The sequence below is a fragment of the Mustela lutreola genome, chromosome 5 (assembly GCF_030435805.1).
Source record: "Mustela lutreola isolate mMusLut2 chromosome 5, mMusLut2.pri, whole genome shotgun sequence".
Taxonomy (NCBI): Eukaryota; Metazoa; Chordata; class Mammalia; order Carnivora; family Mustelidae; genus Mustela; species Mustela lutreola.
Window position 1 is genome coordinate 153242773 of NC_081294.1, and position 18120 is coordinate 153260892.

At 41.9% G+C, this 18120-nt stretch overlaps 1 protein-coding gene and 1 pseudogene across 4 annotated transcripts in view; both read right to left on the reverse strand.

Moving 5' to 3' along the window:
* Nucleotides 1-1610: 1610 nt before the first annotated feature.
* The window catches only part of BTNL9 (butyrophilin like 9), a 50578-nt gene continuing 34068 nt past the window's right edge, over nucleotides 1611-18120 (reverse strand). For 2 of the 4 annotated variants that reach the window (XM_059175996.1, XM_059175997.1), the window contains exons 7-10: nucleotides 11000-11020; nucleotides 10757-10783; nucleotides 6772-6798; nucleotides 1613-5912 (exon numbers count right to left, since the gene is read on the reverse strand). In XM_059175996.1, the coding sequence (XP_059031979.1) occupies nucleotides 5287-5912; nucleotides 6772-6798; nucleotides 10757-10783; nucleotides 11000-11020 (701 nt within the window). In that variant the 3' untranslated portion in view covers nucleotides 1613-5286. Of the gene's footprint in view, nucleotides 5913-6771; nucleotides 6799-10756; nucleotides 10784-10999; nucleotides 11021-18120 lie in introns of all 4 variants that reach the window. The other 2 variants (XM_059175998.1, XM_059175995.1) reach the window with 2 other exon arrangements.
* LOC131832769 (U4 spliceosomal RNA) lies at nucleotides 2408-2490 on the reverse strand (annotated as a pseudogene).

Genomic DNA, 18120 nt, shown 5'->3' on the forward strand with positions numbered 1-18120 from the left:
GTTGATCTTCCCAGAGAAAGAGAAACTAAAGGGTGTGGTTCTTGTAGATAAGCTGCCTAAGTTCCACTTAACACAGCACACACAAAAGGCACGAGTTTCCTCTGTTAAAAGAATATCTGGAAAGCTATCTAAATTGAGATACTTTGCTGCACCATCCTTCCCAAGCATGTAGTCTGCCAAGTGAGGGGACCCAACATCACAGAAACATTGGAGTGTTTTGGCATGAACAAATAGAACAGAGGTTAGGGGATTAGCTCAAGCTTGGGGAACTGAGGAATGAAGAGGACGCTGGGGAGCTTGTGGCTGCACTGTTTCCTTCATCTCTCCTTGCTTTAGTATTGAGAGAACAGCAAGTCTGTCAGAGGGAGAAAGTAGGGGTGTCTAGGGGAAGAACAGCCCCCCTCCCTAGAGCAGGCACACAGCCTGCCAGATGCTAGAACTTGATATGAGACCAGAGTTTGAACACTAGAGCGATCATTTAATAATTAAAGTTGTATGAACATTTTGAACTGTGTTATTGAAGAACAAGAAAGAAGGACTCTAGGGAGACAACTGAAGGCAGGGATTTAAAAACTATGAAAGACATGAAAACATGTCATGTCACTACCTTGTAGTGTTAAGATTATTCAATCAGATGGTTTTGATTTTCAATTATATTTTTAAGATATCTTCTTCTTTGTTTTCCATTGGCATGAGGCAAAAGGAAAAAAAAAAACACTGGCTTACTTTTTTAGTAACAAAAGCAATCACACACATTCCCTGTAAAAATTTATGGTGCCACTGTATCCATAGTATAAATAGACTGTATTTTGTCTGTTCTCCTAATAGCAAGTATGTGGTACTCCATCCCTGCTTTCACTGCTGCAATGAATATCCTCTTATATTTTCAGGTGCTGGTGTGAATATTTCTATAGATTAGATTCCTGGATTTGGAACTATCAGGCCAGAGGATGCTCACCTTTAGAAATCAGCAAAATTGACCCCAAAATGTGTCAATTTATAATCCCATTAAAGACATATGGAAGTGTTCAATCCATGGGAATGGAAGATTCCCATGGAGCCAAGGATAACTTGACTCCCACCCACTGTTGAAGTTAAGGTCTCTCTCAGCACTGCCCACCCCTGTGAGTTAGCCAGACCTGGTCTGCCTCAAGCCAAAGCAGCCTCACTTCACGGTTTTATTTTGTGCAATGAATTGGGATCCACACATAATTGCTGTGTCACCATCTCCCAGTTTTGAGGAACAGATCCATGGAGAATGTAAACAGTGGGGAGAACTGAACATACCATGTCCTATTTTTAGAAATTTTCAAGAGAGTCATGGGGTTTGACTGGAAGGAGGCTTGGGTTTCTACTCTGAATATTCTGGCCTCTTGGGTGCCCTCCATCATGGCCTCTATGATTCACAAAACATCTAGCTGAATGTCTAGGATCCCTGGACTTCCCCATTATTTAAAATGCACTGGTAGAGGATCAGTTATTTAAAAATACTTTAACTTGCCTTTTGTATCAGCTGTATGTCTTTCTCATTTAATGTATTTCACTTAGAGATGTTAATGTGTTTATTTGCAGAAAGGTTAGCTATCAAATACATTTGTAAAATGCTGCATGTAATTTTCTCTGAAGATTATAATGCATATTTCCAATAAACCTGTTTAATTTGAATAATCCAAAAAAAATAATAATGTAAAAAAACAATAAAAGGAACAGATAATCATTGTATACAGTCAAGGAATATATTTTTAATGTTACCATATAATATTTGTGAGTAGGACCCCAAAATATTAGCACACTAATGCAAATGATTACAGAAAACTAACTTTTTCTGAATATCATACATGGTATGTTAACAAGACCATAATTTTAAAAAAGTTTTTACTTTAATTCTGCTTGTTAATATAATGTTGTATTACTTTCAGGTGTACAATACAGTGATTGAACAATTCATACATCACCAGGTACTCATCACAAGTGCTCTCCTTAGTCCCCATCACCTTTTCGCCCATCCCATCAATCCTCTCCCCTCTGATAACCATCAATTTTTTCTCTATAATTAAGGTGTCTCATTTGGTTTGTCTCTCTTTATTCCCCCTTTGCTCATTTGTTTCTTAAATTCCACATGCAAGTGAAATCATATGATATTTGTCTTTCTCTGACTGACATATTTCACTTAGCATTTTTTAAAGTTTTTGTTGTGTTATTTAAAAAATTTTTTTAAAGTTTTTATTTAAAGTCTAGTTAGTTAACATAGAGGGTAATATTAGTTTTACGCATACAATATAGTGATTCAATACTTCCATACAACAGTAGTCGGTGCTCATCACAGCAAGTGACCTTCTTCATCCCCATCACCTGTTTAACTCATTCCCCCATCACACCCCCCTCTGGTAACCACCAGTTTATTCTCTAGAATTAAGAGTGTTTTTCAATTAGCAATAATCGCGCCTCGGATAAACCTCATTGGCTACGATACTGCCACTGTGCAAAGCTTTTAAGAGTGTTTTTTAGTTTGTCTTTTTTTCCCCTTTGCTCACTTGCTTCGTTTCTTAAATTCCTCATATGAGTGAAATCATATGATGTTTGTCTTTCTCTGACTGACATAAGTCTGAAATAATTCCCTTAGCATTATACTCTCTAGCTCCATCCACGTCATTGCAAATGGCAAGAGTTCATCTTTTATGGCTGAGTAATATTCCATTTTACATATATACCACCTCTTCTTTATCCATTCATCAGCGGCTTCCATATCTTGGCTATCGTAAATAATGCTGCAATAAACATGGCAGTGCGTGTATCCCTTTGACTTAGTCTTCTTGTATTCTTCAGCTCAGTACTCAGTAATGCGAATGCTGGGTCATAGGGTAGCTCTATTTTTAAGTTTTTAAGGAACCTCCACACTGTTTTCCAGAGTAGTGTACCAGTTTGCATTCCCACCAACAGTGTGAGAGGTTTCCCCTTTCTCTGCATCCTTGCCAACACCTGTTCTTTCCTGTGTTGTTCATTTCAGCCATTCTGACCGTTGTGAAGTAGTATCTCCCTGTAGTTTTGATTTGCATTTCACGGATGATGACTCATGTGGAGCATTTTTTCATGTGTCTGTTAGCCATCTGTATGTCCCCTTTGGAAAAATGTCTCTTCGTGTCTTTTGACCATTTTTTAATGGGATTATTTGGTTTTGGGGGTGTTGAGTTTTATAAGTTCTTTATAGATTTTGGATACTAATCTTTTATCAGATATGTCATTTGCAAATACCTTCTCCCATTCAGTAGATTGCTTTTTAGTTTTGTTGATTATTTCCTTCTGATAAGGTTCTTATCAGGATGAAATCCCAGTAGTTTATTTTTGCTTTTGTTTCCCTTGCCTCCAGAAACATGTCTACTAAGAAGTTGTTGTGGTAGATGTCAAAGAAGGTGCTGCGTGTGTTCTCCTCTAGGATTTTGATGGCTTTCTGTCTCAAATTTAGGTTTTTCATCCATTTTGAGTTCATTTTCGTGTGTGGTTTAAGAAAATAGTCCAGTTTTCCAACACCATGTGTTAAAGACACTCTCTTTCCTGATATTCTTTCCTGCTTTGTGGAAGATTAATTGACCACATAGGTGTGGGTCAGCAATTGGTGACTGAACTTAATCTCCAGTCTCTCTTCACTCTCTGAGTTCAAGGGTAGATGGACAGGGGCTAAACTTCAACCTTTTAATCACATACTTGGTTCCCTAGAAAACCAGCTCCCTTTAGGGGGCTTTCCAGAAGTCATTTCATTAACATAAATGAGGTGTGATTGAAAGGGGCTTGTTATGAATATCAAAAGACATCCCGATAGCTCTTATCACTTAGGAAATTTTAAGGGTTTTTAGAGTTCTGTGCCAGAATCTAGGTGGATGACCATATACTTTGCATTAATCATAATATCACACCTATCTTGTATTTTTCCTGACTCAGTCCTGGAGTCAACCACTTCTCAAAGGAGACTTGGTTCCTTTTAGTGGAAAATAGTGATAAAAACTCAGTTCTGAGGGTGCCTGGGTGGCTCAGGGGGTTAAAGCCTCTGCCTTCCGCTCAGGTCATGATCTCAGGGTCCTGTGATCGAGCCCCACATCGCAGCCCTGCATTTCATCCAGCTATCTGCTCAGGAGGCCTGCTTCCTCTCTCTCTCTCTCTGCCTGCTTCTCTGCCTACTTGTGATCTCTGTCTCTCAAATAAATAAATAAAATCTTTGAAAAAAAACAACAACTCAGTTTTGGATGCTAATTGTGTTCATTGGTACTGAAGTGTTATTGTTCTTATGCTGTCAAAACTGACAGAGCCAGGAACCTTATATGTGCACACATAAATCTATCTACCTATTTTTCAGGTGTGTGCATATGCTCCATCTATCCATACATTGTAAAAACCATGAGTTCACAGAGTTACTCTTTCATTTTCTTCTTTCCACTTTCTGTAGTTCTGTATTTCATTTCTGACTGAAAAACCTCTCGGCAGATGTAGGGAATTTTCTTATTTGCCCAATCCCTTGTTAATCAATTCTTGTCATTATTCATCCTTATCATGATTCATTTTAAAGTTCACCTGGTTTCTGTGGCCCCATTAGTTTCAGAGCACATCTGAACACAAGATGTTCCAACCCTGGAACTTCTCTGCTCCAGCCCTGTAATCAGCCATTTCTCCAAGTTCATCTCAGTGGGAAATGACATTTAAAACTGGGATCTAAGCCCTAAGTGAACTCCCTACTTATGAGGTGTCATTGCTTCCAGACATTTTGGAGCTAGAATACGTATAAATATTGCATGGAGCACTGGGTGTGGTGCATAAACAATGAATCTTGGAACACTGAAAAAATTAAATTAAATTTAAAAAAAAGAAAAAAAAAACAGATTAAAAAAAAGTATTTAAAAACACAGGTTAACTGATACCTCTTATCCACTCCGGTAAGGTTTCCCACCATCTCTCCCCTATTCTAGTTTCTTTCTGGTCTCCCACAGTACACACTCTGGTTCCCAACAACATGAACTTATTGTTCCTCCTTTGCTTACTCCTACCATACACACAAATGAGCTTTGGAATTCCCTCTACTCATTAAAGAAAATCATATAATATATATGCATACACCTATAGGCAAAATTTCTTTTTTTCTTTTTTCTTTTTTTTTTTTTTGTCTCTTCTGTGCAGTCTTTAGCCTTTGCTGACATTTTGGTGATGTTTCCTCCACTCTAGAGGAAGTGGGAGAGCAAATCCCAGCCAGGGATCCGGGAAGCTGCCAAAGAACCTTGCCAGAGCAGGCAAGAGAGTGCCTCACCACAGGCCCAGGGTGGGATCCGAGGGCTCATAGGGCTGTAACCAGGTATCAAGCTCATCCTCTTCAAGGTTGCATGTCCTTCTGACAGGCAATGGGCAGATGGTGAGGGGATCTGGGTGTTCACTACCGTCGTGAGATCTGGGTCTGAAATACGCACAGAGCGTCTCTGAGAAGGTGTCTGTGAAGGTGAAGATGTGGGAGCCATCTGACACGTTGAAGAAGGATAGTTTTCCTGCCTCCCAATCCAGGAAGATGCCCACACGCCGCGGCGGCACACGCAGGGTGAGCGCAATGCGATGTGGGTCCAGGATGAAGTACTCGCAGCGGTTCCACAGCCCCAGCACCCAGTAGCCGTTGGCTGGGCTTAGGTGCACCTGCCCTGTGCGCGGCACGGAGGCCAGACACACACCCAGGAACCAGCGGCTGCGCCTGCCCACATGCACTTCCCAGTAGTGCCGCCCAGCAGAGAAGCGCTGATAGCTCAGCACACACGTCTGCTCAGAGAACCGCTGGGGGTCCCCCACCACGGGGTTGAGCTCTGCTCTGCAGGAGGACACGCTCTTGCCATCCTGGGAGACTTCCAGGCTGCGGTGCGCAGAGGCCGGATCAAGGGTTACGTTCACTGTGCAGGGGCGCAGAATTAGTACCTACGAAGGGCGGTTCTGGGCCCTGCTTGCCCCTTCCTGACAGGTAAACCTCTAGCGCTCCTGCTGGTCACCCCCACCCCTGAAACCACCCCTGTGTACCAAAGCAGCTCACAAGGTGCTTCTGAGCACTTCAAAGCCATTGGAAGAATCCTATTTCTTTCCTGAACTCGAAGTTTCCTAACTGCCATACTAGGTGCCATGGAGAGCAGAAATAGAAAACAAGGTAGATTCGTGGGGATGGAGGTGGGCTCCTTTCCCCCCAGTTCCTGGCCAAGGGGAAGGGGCTCCAGGCTTCAACTCCTCACTAATGGCACCACCCTATGTGACCTTGAGATCATCATGTGAGCTCTGAGCCTCAGTTTTATAGCAATGTTAGGATTTTAAAACTGAAAGGGACCTCTGAGATCATCCAGTCCAGTGCCCTGCTCTCCAATACCCCACCCCTCAAAGCACACCCACTTGATAGAGGAGAACCCCAAGGATCTCTTCTGTCCAATGAGAGGTTCCTACAAACTAGCCCTAACAGTCTTCCTACCAGATGGAAACAAACCTAGTAAAACCCAGAAAATAATGTGCTTTTAGGAGATGTGTGTACACAAAAAAGCGCATGTGTGAGTATAATCAGATGTGTGCATGCAAGTATGTATGTGTATACATGTAGGCATACATGTTGTGTTGTATATGTGCAAAAGTAGGCTTCTGTGTTTGTGTGTGTAGGCTCCATACTTGACTCCTGGGCAGATCCTTCCTCCAATCTCAGATCTTTCCACCTCCCTTCTGTTAAAGATCCAACAAACCCCAGTCACAAGGTCACAGTTCCTTGACTTCAGTTACCTGCATATTGCTGGGCTGCTCTCCACTCTGAAACCAAACAGAAAGAAAAAAAGAGACTCAAAGATCTGGGTCAGTAACTCTGCAAACTTGAGGGAGGTTCAAAATGCATGAAGGATGCTACAAACCCAATGATCTCATTCCCCCCATGACAGCTAGTTGGAGTCCGGAATGGTCTGGGCTCACAATGGCATTTCTCTGGGAATTCAGGATTAGGAAAGGGCTAGTGTCAGTGCTGGGTTATACTAAATCTGCATGCAATCTAACCTTGTACTGAAAAAGGCAGGAGAACAAAGCATGTGGGCAGAGAGCCAAGGCAAGTTATTGGGGTGCCTTTAAGATTGCACAAGAAGTTTTAATCTCTGACCAGCAGGTTCAGTCTGAGGAAGCCTGGATGAGCATGGCTCCTGTCCTGAAATGTCCTTTAGGTGCCCTGTTTTTCCTCCTTTCTTAACATAAACCATTCTGGATGGACTTCTGTTTTATTTTATCTTATTCAACTTTATAACAAAGAGATCAACAAGTCACAAAATAGCAAAAGTAAAAGAAGCTTTCAGAGCTCCATAAATTTACAGCAGAGCCCTTAAACCCTGGGTCTACATCAGAATAACTAGTAGAACTTTTAAAAACATATAGCTCTTGCATAGAAAAACTCAATTCTATAAAGATCTTGACTCTTTCTAAATTCATCTGTAAATTCAAAGGAATCCCATGCAAAACTGCTTTTGGATTTTTTAAAAGGAATTTTGTAAACGTATTCTAAAATTTAAAATGGACCTAAAAAGATCCATTCATTTTTAAAAGGAAGCAGAAATGCAGGAAAACTTGTACTTTGGGGTACTATAAAAGCCCTAACATAAAAGACCTCAACGTGAGACAGGAATCCATCAGAATCCTAGAGGAGAACATAGGCAGTAATCTCTTCTATATCAGCCACAGCAACTTCTTTCAAGATATGTCTCCAAAGGCAAAGGAAACAAAAGCAAAAATAAACTTTTGGGACTTCATCAAAATCAAAAGCTTCTGCACAGCAAAGGAAACAGTCAAAAAAACAAAGAGGCAACCCACGGAATGGGAGAAGATATTTGCAAATGACAGTACAGACAAAAGGTTGATATCCAGGATCTATAATGAACTCCTCAAACTCAACACACCCGAAACAGGCAAACATATAAAAAAAAAATGGGCAGGGGACGCCTGGGTGGCTCAGTTGGTTGAGCAGCTGCCTTCGGCTCGGGTCATGATCCCAGCATCCTGGGATCGAGTCCCACATCGGGCTCCTTGCCCCGCAGGGAGCCTGCCTCTCCCTCTGACTCTACCTGCCACTCTGCCTGTGCTCTCTCTCTCTCTAACAAATAAATAAATAAAATCTTTAAAAAAAATGGGCAGAAGATATGAACAGACACTTCTCCAATGAAGACATACAAATGGCTATCAGACACATGAAAAAATGTTCATCATCATTAGCCCTCAGGGAGATTCAAATTAAAACTACATTGAGATATCACCTTACACCAGTTAGAATGGCCAAAATTAACAAAACAGGAAACAACATGTGTTGGAGAGGATGTGGAGAAAGGGGAACCCTCTTACACTGTTGGTGGGAATGCAAGTTGGTGCAGCCCCTTTGGAAAACAGTGTGGAGATTCCTCAAGAAATTAAAAACAGAGCTTCCCTATGACCCTGCAATTGCACTCCTGGGTATTTACCCCAAGGATACAGATGTGAAAAGAAGGGCCATCTGTACCCCAATGTTTATAGCAGCAATGGCCACGGTCGCCAAATTATGGAAGGAACCAAGATCCCCTTCAACGGACGAATGGATAAGGAAGATGTGGTCCATATACACTATGGAGTATTATGCCTCCATCAGAAAGGACAAACACCCAACTTTTGTAGCAATATGGACGGGACTGGAAGAGATTATGCTGAGTGAAATAAGTCAAGCAGAGAGAGTCAACTATCATATGGTTTCACTTATTTGTGGAGCATAACAAATATCATGGAGGACAAGGGGTATTAGAGAGGAGAAGGGAGTTGGGGTAAATTGGAAGGGGAGGTGAATCATGAGAGACTATGGACTCTGAAAAACAATCCGAGGGGTTTGAAGTGGCGGGGGGGTGGTGGGAGGTTGGGGTACCAGGTGGTGGGTATTATAGAGGGCACAGATTGCATGGAGCACTGGGTGTGGTGAAAAAATAACAAATATTGTTTTTCTGAAAATAAATAAATTGAAAAAATAATTTTAAAAAAGCCCTAACAGTGAAAACAATGAAGTAATAGGTGGTCCACCGATAGACCCATCTACACATGAGAACCAAATATGAACTAAAGACAATACCCACATCGATGGGGAAATCATGGTTGGTGTAGTAGATGGCACTGGGAAAACTGACTCACTATATGAAGAAAAACAGCTGTATTCTCACCTGGCACCAAATAAGATGGCAAATTTCAGGTGGTTTAAAGACATACACATAAGACATGTAAAGTAAACAGAAGAAAGTGGAAGAGAATATCTTTATGACCTACGTGTTAGGAAGGTTTTCTTCAACAGAACTTCAAAAACATATGCCATAAGGTACAAATTTGATGCATATGTATCTGTATAAGGATATTAATCCCTCATTGGTATTAAACACTGTGAATTCCTTTTTCTAGTCTGTCACCTGCTATTAGCTACATCCTTGGTTTCCCACTGAAAATAAACCATTAATTTTGATAAAATTGAATTCATTAAATTTTTACCTAATGACTTGTGTTTTTGAGACTTTGTTGGTGTGTATTTATGTATATCTATATATCTGTAAATATATAAGACATACATGATACTATATATTGTCATTATGTACATATATATGTCATGTCCCCTTGAATCAATAAAAGAAAGATAGCAACCTCATACTAAAAACAGCCAAAAGGGGCACCTGGGTGGCTCACTTAGTTAAGCTTCTGACCCTTGATCTCAGCTCAGATCTTGACCTCAGGGTTGTAGTTTGAGCCCTGCATTGGGCTCCACATGGGGGCTTGGAGTCTGCTTTTTTAAAAAAATGGCCAAAGGACAAGAATTGGCAATATTTAGGAGAGGAAGCCCCAAAAGTCATCTGGCATATGAAGAGATGCCCAAACTGAGTGTTCAAAGGAGAACAAACTGAAAGCACAATGAGCAATCACTCATCCCCATCGAGTAGCTAACTCAGTAAGTGGTTTATATGGCATGTGGGCACATGGAGTCTCCATGCACTGCCAACGGCAGGATGATGGCACTGCCTCTGGGGGACCTCTCTCTCTCACTTACTGACATATCCCCTCAGGCCAGCAACTCCCTCCCTGGGTATACATCCCAGAGAAATCTCCACATAAAGCCTGAAGGTGACAGATTTGAGGCTGTTCATCCAGTGTTGTGTGTGGTGGTGTGGAGTTAGAGGCAGGCTGGATATCTATTTGAAGAATGTGGCTGGTTAACATGGATTACACTGCAGCAAGGAGACTGAGACCAGATATGGTAGCAGGGATGGATACCAAAACACAGCGATGAGTGAGAAAAGCAAGGAACAGTACACGACTGTAAACGTCATTTACAGAAACGAAAATGCTTGTGCACAAAGCTGAAATTGACCTTTTGTAAGAATCCATACAAAGTAAACTACACATCAGACTATTTGCTTTATGTAGGGAGTGGGGGAAGGGATAGGGAAAAATATTTTCATATAGAGTAACATGCCCATTCTAGACCCACAAGGATCTAGGTGATTCTGATATGCAACCAGAATTTGCACCAATGGTTTATAATATGCTTATACCTCAAAACAATATAAAAGTAAATAGAAAGCAAAACTTGAATATAACCTCTAGTAAGTGACATACATTAGTACATGCCATTTGCCTGTGGAAGAAGCCAGAATGAGGTACGGCTCATTAGTCAGAATGAGTGACTCTGATGTTGAAATGTAAAGTGGATAATGGGAGGGAGATGAGCTTCACTCACCAGCCTGGCCTTCAGCCCTTCTCCAGTCTGAAGCATCCATGGAAAAACAGAATTAAAACAGAAGGTCAGTGCTGCTTCCTTACTCCCACATTGCATTTTGCACCCATCCTTGCCCTTCTCCCCTTTCTCCTGCCACCCACATGCTGGCAGGGTTCCATCTTGGGCATCATACCTTGTTGGCAAATGAGAAATCAGATGCTAAAAGGTGGACAAGAAGAAATAACCTGAAGAGGGGTCACTTACCAAGTTCTGTCTGAAGCTTTCCTGTAAGCAAAACACAGAAAACATCAGTGTTTGGGTGAGGGGAACCACCATCCCAAGGTAGTTAGGTCCCTGGGAGGAGGTTACTTACTCTTCAACCACTGTTCACCCCAGTCCCATCTTAGTCTCTGTACCACCCATCTGCATGATTCATATGCCTCATTCTATTCTTTGCTCTAAGACAGAAATCTGCACAGGGCTAGAAAAGGAAAACAGGTCATGGTACTGAGAGGTCTCTTCCCGGGGCTCAAGTCTAGTTTGAAAGGCTACTGTTCATCTGCCCTGAAATCAGAAACTTTTCCTGAGGAGAGGTCCTTCATGAATCCAGGCACTGAGCCTATGTAAACCTCAGGGTCACTGACTGGGCACATTATTTAAAGGACTGGGAGGACATCACACTTAACTATTTCCTCATCACACTCAATTATTTCCTGGCCAAATGTTAAGACTTTGATATTTTGCCACTAGGAATGCATTCCTTTGAATCACCACTTTCTGTCTTTTTAAATTTACTTTTTATTTACTTTTTGATGATTATTTATTTGAAAGAGAGAGAGAGAGAGTGAGAGAGCACGAGGAGGGGAGAGAGGGAGAAGCATCCTCCCCACTGAGCAGGGAGCCTGATGTGGGATTCAATCCCAAGACCCTGGGATCATGACCTGAGCCCAAGGCAGATGTTTAACCAACTGAGCCACCCAGGTGCCCCTCTTATGTCTTGTTTTAAAAGTAATTCATTCTGACTAGAGACTTGGGAAGATAGTGAAGTAGGAGGACCCTGAGTTCACCTCCTCCATTGTTTTCAACTAGCTATCACCCACATCCAAGACTGGCAGAGAGATCTGAAGATTGGCAGAAAAAAATTCCATAACTAAATATAGAGACAAGACTGCATCTGAAAGGTGAGGATGTTCAGAAAAGTGGAGAGAGCAGGGAAATGGGCCCTCACACCAGGAGCTCACACAGGAAAGACTGATCTCCATAACACTTCGACTTAAAAACCAGAGGGGCTGGATTCTGTGAGTTTATAATACCAGTGGGACTTGAAGTCTGGTGCTTTAAAAGTCAGCTGACATAGCACTGGGTGAGCCCAGAGGACAAGTGATAGCTGGCTTTAAGGAGACAGCAGCCCACACAGAAAGGGAACACAAAAATGGCAGTATTCACAACACTGGGAGCAAATGGAAGATTTGTTCATAATGATTTTGGATCATTTTAAGGGACTTCAAAAATAAGGGAGTTGGCAGGCACTAATTCTCTCTCCTGAGCCCCCAGCACAAACACAGAGCCAACTGTAGGAGATTGGGGCTGCATAGACACTTCCTACCTAACCCATTAGTAGTGTGCCATGCCTACAAGTTCTTCTGAGGACTAGCCCACAATAAGCCTGCTAGCTTTGACCATGGGCTCAGAGGAAATATATATCTTTAATTTTAAAAAAGATTTTATTTATTTATTTGACAGAGACACAGTGAGAGAGGGAACACAAGCAGGGGGAGTGGGAGAGGGAGAAGCAGGCTTCTGACTGAGTAGGGAGCCCGATGCAGGGCTCAATCCCAGGGTCCTGGGATCATGACCTGAACTGAAGGCAGACGCTTAACAACTGAGCCACCCAGGTACCCCGAGGGGGAATATTGTTAAAGCCACATGACCCCCAGCCATGCACCCCCAAGCAGCACCATGCACCGGCCCCAGCTGCACCCAGCCATTCTCGTGTTCTGCAGCCAGTCTCATGGCCCCAGCAACTCCAGCAAACAACCACCAGCCATTGCAGTGCTTCAGGGGGTCCAACATAGGGCCAGTGGCCCACTGCAAGTTTTGCTAATACTGTAGCCCCACTCCTAAGTTCCCCAGCAGGCACACTCCATCAGAGCTGACCTTCCTGGGTCCTACTAACACCACAGAGAGCAAGCACAGCCCACAACAGCCAATAGGCAGAGGGCCACTGCAAATGACCACACTAAAAGGAAAAGTGATTCAAACACAACAGCAGGGTGTAAGCAACACACATAAGATATTCTCCTGACTTTCATAACAGACAGAAACACACACAGAGAGGCAGAAAAAATGAGGAGACAGAGAAATTTATCACAAATGAAAGAACAGGCCAAGGCCAAGGCAGAGATCTAAACAAAACAGATAAAAGTAACATGTCTGACCAAACATTTAAAGCAATGATTCTAAGGAATTCACTGGACTTGAGAAAAGACTGAGAAAAAACTGAAAGACATGAATGAGACCTTTAACACAGAGATAAGGAAAAACATAGCAGAGATAAAGGGCATAATAAATGAAATGAAAACATGTTTGATGGAATGAACAGCAGGCTGAAAGATGCCAAAGAATGAATTAGTGACCTAGAAGATAGAGTAATGGAAAGCCAATAACCTGAACAAAAGAGAGAAAAGTATTGTGCAAAATGAAAACAGACTTAGGGAACTCAGTGACAGCATCAAATGTAGTAACATTCATATTATAGGAGTCCCAGAACAGAAAGAGAGAGAAGAGGGGGCAGAAAATTTATTTAAATAAATAACAGCTGAAAACTTCCCTAATCTGGGAATGAGAACAGATATGCAGTCCAGGAGATACAGAGAACTCCCTTCAAAATCAGTAAGAGCAGACCCAACCAAGACACAGTAATTAAATTCACAAAATATATTATAAAGAAAAATTTTTCAAAGCAGCAAGACAAAAGAAGCCAATAACTTAGAAGAGAAAATCAATAAGACTATCGGGACATTTTTCAACAGAAGCTTTGCAAGCCATGATATACTCAAAGTGCTAAGTGGAAAAGATCTGTAGCCAAGAATACTCTATCCAGCAAGACTATCATTCAGAACAGAAGGAGAGAAAAAGACCTACCCAGAGAAATGAAAATTAAAGGATGTCATGATTACTAAACAAGCTCTGCAAGAATTATTAAAATAGACTCTTAAACAATGAATCTTGGGAGGCAACTCACGGAATGGGAGAAGATATTTGCAAATGACAGTACAGACAAAAGGTTGATATCCAGGATCTATAATGAACTCCTCAAACTAAACACACACAAAACAGACAATCATATCAAAAAATGGACAGAAGATATGGGCAGACACTTCTCCAATAAAGACATACAAATAGCTATCAGACACATGAAAAAATGTTCATCATCACTAGCCATCAGGGAGATTCAAATTAAAACTACATTGAGATATCACCTTACACCAGTTAGAATGGCCAAAATTAGCAAGACAGGACACAACATGTGTTGGAGAGGATGTGGAGAAAGGGGAACCCTCTTCCACTGTTGGTGGGAATGCAAGTTGGTGCAGCCTCTTTGGAGAACAGTGTGGAGATTCCTCAAGAAATTAAAAATAGAGCTTCCCTAGGACCCTGCAATTGCACTCCTGGGTATTTACCCCAAAGATACAGATGTCGTGAAAAGAAGGGCCATCTGTACCCCAATGTTTATAGCAGCAATGGCCACGGTCGCCAAACTGTGGAAAGAACCAAGACGCCCTTCAACGGACGAATGGATAAGGAAGATGTGGTCCATATACACTATGGAGTATTATGCCTCCATCAGTAAGGACGAACACCCAACTTTTGTAGCAACATGGACAGGACTGGAAGAGATTATGCTGAGTGAAATAAGTCAAGCAGAGAGAGTCAACTATCATATGGTTTCACTTATTTGTGGAGCATAACAAAAAGCATGGAGGACATGGGGAGTTAGAGAGAAGGGAGTTGGGGTAAATTGGAAAGGGAGGTGAATCATGAGAGACTATGGACTCTGAAAAACAATCTGAGGGGTTTGAAGTGGCAGGGGGGTGGGAGGTTGGGGTACCAGGTGGTGGGTATTATAGAGGGCACGGATTGCATGGAGCACTGGGTGTGGTGAAAAAATAATGGTACTGTTATGCTGAAAATAAATAAATGAAACAAAACAAAACAAAACAATGAATCTTGGAACACTGAAAAAAAATAAAATAAAAATTTAAAAAAAGAACTTAAGAACAACACCTTTAGAAGAGCTTTTTTTTTTTTTTTTGCAATAATGAAGTATTTTAAATCAGAAAAAAAATAAAATAGACTCTTGAGGAAGTGGTATATATATAATGGAATATTACTCAGGCATAAAAAGAATGAAATCTTGCCATTTGCAAGATATAGATGGACACTGATGGAGCCAGAGAGTATTATGTGAAGCAAAGTAAGTCAGCCAGAGAAAGACAAATACCATATGATCTCACTCATCTGTGGAATTCAAGAAAGAAAACAAAGGAGTAAAGGGGGATAAAGAGGGAGAGGCAAACCAAGAAACAGGTCTTAACTACAGAGAAAAAACTATGGCTACCAGAGGGGAAGTGGGTGGGAGATGGGTTAAATACATGATTAGGATTAAGGAGGGCATTTGTTGTGATGAGCACTGGGAGGTATATGGAATTGTTGAATCACTATGTTGTTCACCTGAAACTAACATTCCAGTGTATGTTAACTGACTGGAATGCCAATAAAAACAACAACAAAGACACAGGGTGACAAAATGGGTTAAAAAAAAATAAGTCCATCTATATGCTGCCACAAGAGACCCATTTTAGGGGTGCCAGCATGGCTCAGTCCATTAAGCATCTGCCTTTGATCAGGTCATGATCCCAGGGTCCTGGGATCGAGCCCTGCATTGGTGTCCCTGATCAGTGGGGAGCCTGCCTTTCCTTCTCCCTCTGCCCACCCATGCTCTCTCTCACTCATTCCTCTCTTTTTTTAAAAAAGAGAGACCCATTTTAGATCTAACACACCTGAGATTGAAAGTGAGAGGATAGAGAAACATGTGTCATTCAAATGGATGTCAAAAGAGAGCTAGAGTAGCAATTATATTGAGTGAAAAAAATTTAAAAAAAAGACTGTAAAAATTTATTTAGAAGGACACTATATGATAATAAAGGGAATGATCCAACAAGAAAATATAACAATTGTAAATACTTGTATACCCCAAATGGGAGCACCCAAATACATAAAACAGTTTGATAATGAACATAAAGGAACTAATCAGTAATAATACAATAATAGTAGGGGACTTTACTACCCTACTTACAGTGATGGACAGATCATCAAAACAGAAAATCAATAAGAAAACAACAACTTTGAGGGGGGACAAGGTGACGGGGAAGTAAGAGGAGGCACCTTTTCAACCTGTACCCTAAAGTGAGCTGATTACCTACCAAAGAACTCCAATCACCCAGGAAATCAGCCTGAGATCAGAATTATACTCATCTGGATCTCTACAGGGGCAGATGTCAGTGGGAAGGTAAAGTGGTGTGGGAACGGCGGACTGATATCAGAAAATAAACAAAAGGGGGAGGGAGCCACCAGAGGCTACTGGTAGGAAAGTAATACCCCCAATACAAGCGAGAGTGCCCTGCATCTGGGGACCAGCATTAACTTGGGAGACTGGTTGAAAGCATTCCAAAAGAGCAAAGGATCACGCTGTGGGGGGGGGGAGATTGTGGGAATCGGGTTGGCTAGGGACATGGGGCTTAAGTCCCAGTTCCCAGGACAGCCTCCCCTGGCGCTGAGCCAGAGAGAGTGCGGTGGAGAAACCAGGTCTTTGTCCCTAAGCCGCCAGCGAGCCCGAGAACGCGTGGGGTCCGGCTCCTGTGAGGGGCTGGGAGACATGCCAGATGGAAGAATGCGCGAGCCCTGCAATAGAGCCTGAAATGGGCGTGCCCCTCATCCTCCCCTGAGAGAGGTACAAAGGCCCAGCTGGCGCCCTTTGATGTGCGCCATTGTTTCAGAGCCTAAGATGCATGCACCAAACTCTCCCCTGAGAGAGGTGCACGAAGGCCCAGCCTGGTGCTTTCGGACCTGCACCCCATTCTCAGAGCCTGAGACCCACGCGCAACCCACAGCCTCCCCTGAAAGAGGTGTGGGCAAGCTGGGCGCTCTTAGACCCAGAAAGACCAGGCACTCCCAGCCCAGGCCAGCAGGAAAATCTCAGTGTGCGATTGCTGTTTGGAACCTCTCTGGAGCTGCCCAGAGAGCCGCCGGGCTTTGGGTACAAGCAAAAGATCTTGCGACCCCAGGGACTGGGACTCGGAATCTCCTCTGCCAGCGACCAAGGGGGAACTTATTTGGGCTCTGCAGCCAGACTGAGGCTTCTCTCTGAGAGGGAGGTCAGGGTGCAGTTTGTTTTCCTCTAAAACTACAAAAACCATCAAAAGCGGTCAAGGTGAGAGAAAAAAAAAAGTGAACAAACATAAAAACCGCCAGAGAACAAAAGCCTGAAAAAAACCAGTTTCCTCAGAGCCCACCCCCTTGAGGGGGGCGGGAGGACTTAAATCAGGGAACATCATTGACTGAAAAACCACTTGGCAGGCCCCTCCCCCAGAAAACAAACCAATAAAGAAAAAAAAAAAAAAAACAAGGAAGACAAGAGAACAAAAACCACTACTTCATAGGAAAACTTTTATTATTTACTTGTTCCCACTACTCTGGTTCATTTTTTTTTTAATATATAGATAATTATTTTAACCTATTTACCACCACAGTGAGCTGTCCAGTACATCAAATTCCATAATAAACTTCTAACCTGAACTTTTTGATACATACACTTACGTTTTTCTTTCGTATTTCTATTTTTTGAATTTATCTTTTTAAATTTTAGTTTAGTTTAGTCTAGTTTATTCCTTTTTATTTTTATTTTCCAATATTCATAGAGAGTTAAACTTCAAAGTAATACCCTCTTCCCAATCAATAGTACCCCTATAGGTAAACCAATTTTTAATCCCCCTTTATCTTGGGAAAGTTGAGTCCTTTAACAAAGATATCAAGGTACATCCAGGAAGAATCAAAACAACCTTCCTCGCCCACATAGAGAATTTATAACCACTCTCCCAACTTTTTCTTCCACCAGTGTTTCTGTGTTTTTGTGTTTGTCCTGATAGTATATAAATCTTACACTTGGGGTTCTTTTTGATGAGATTCTTCCTTTATTTGCACATATATATATATTTTTTTTTCTCTTGTCATATACTTTTATCAGTCTTTTTGTTTGTCTTTTTTTGTTTGTCTACTCCATAAATCTTACCTTGGGGCCCATTTGGGCTGAACCTTCTCTTTCA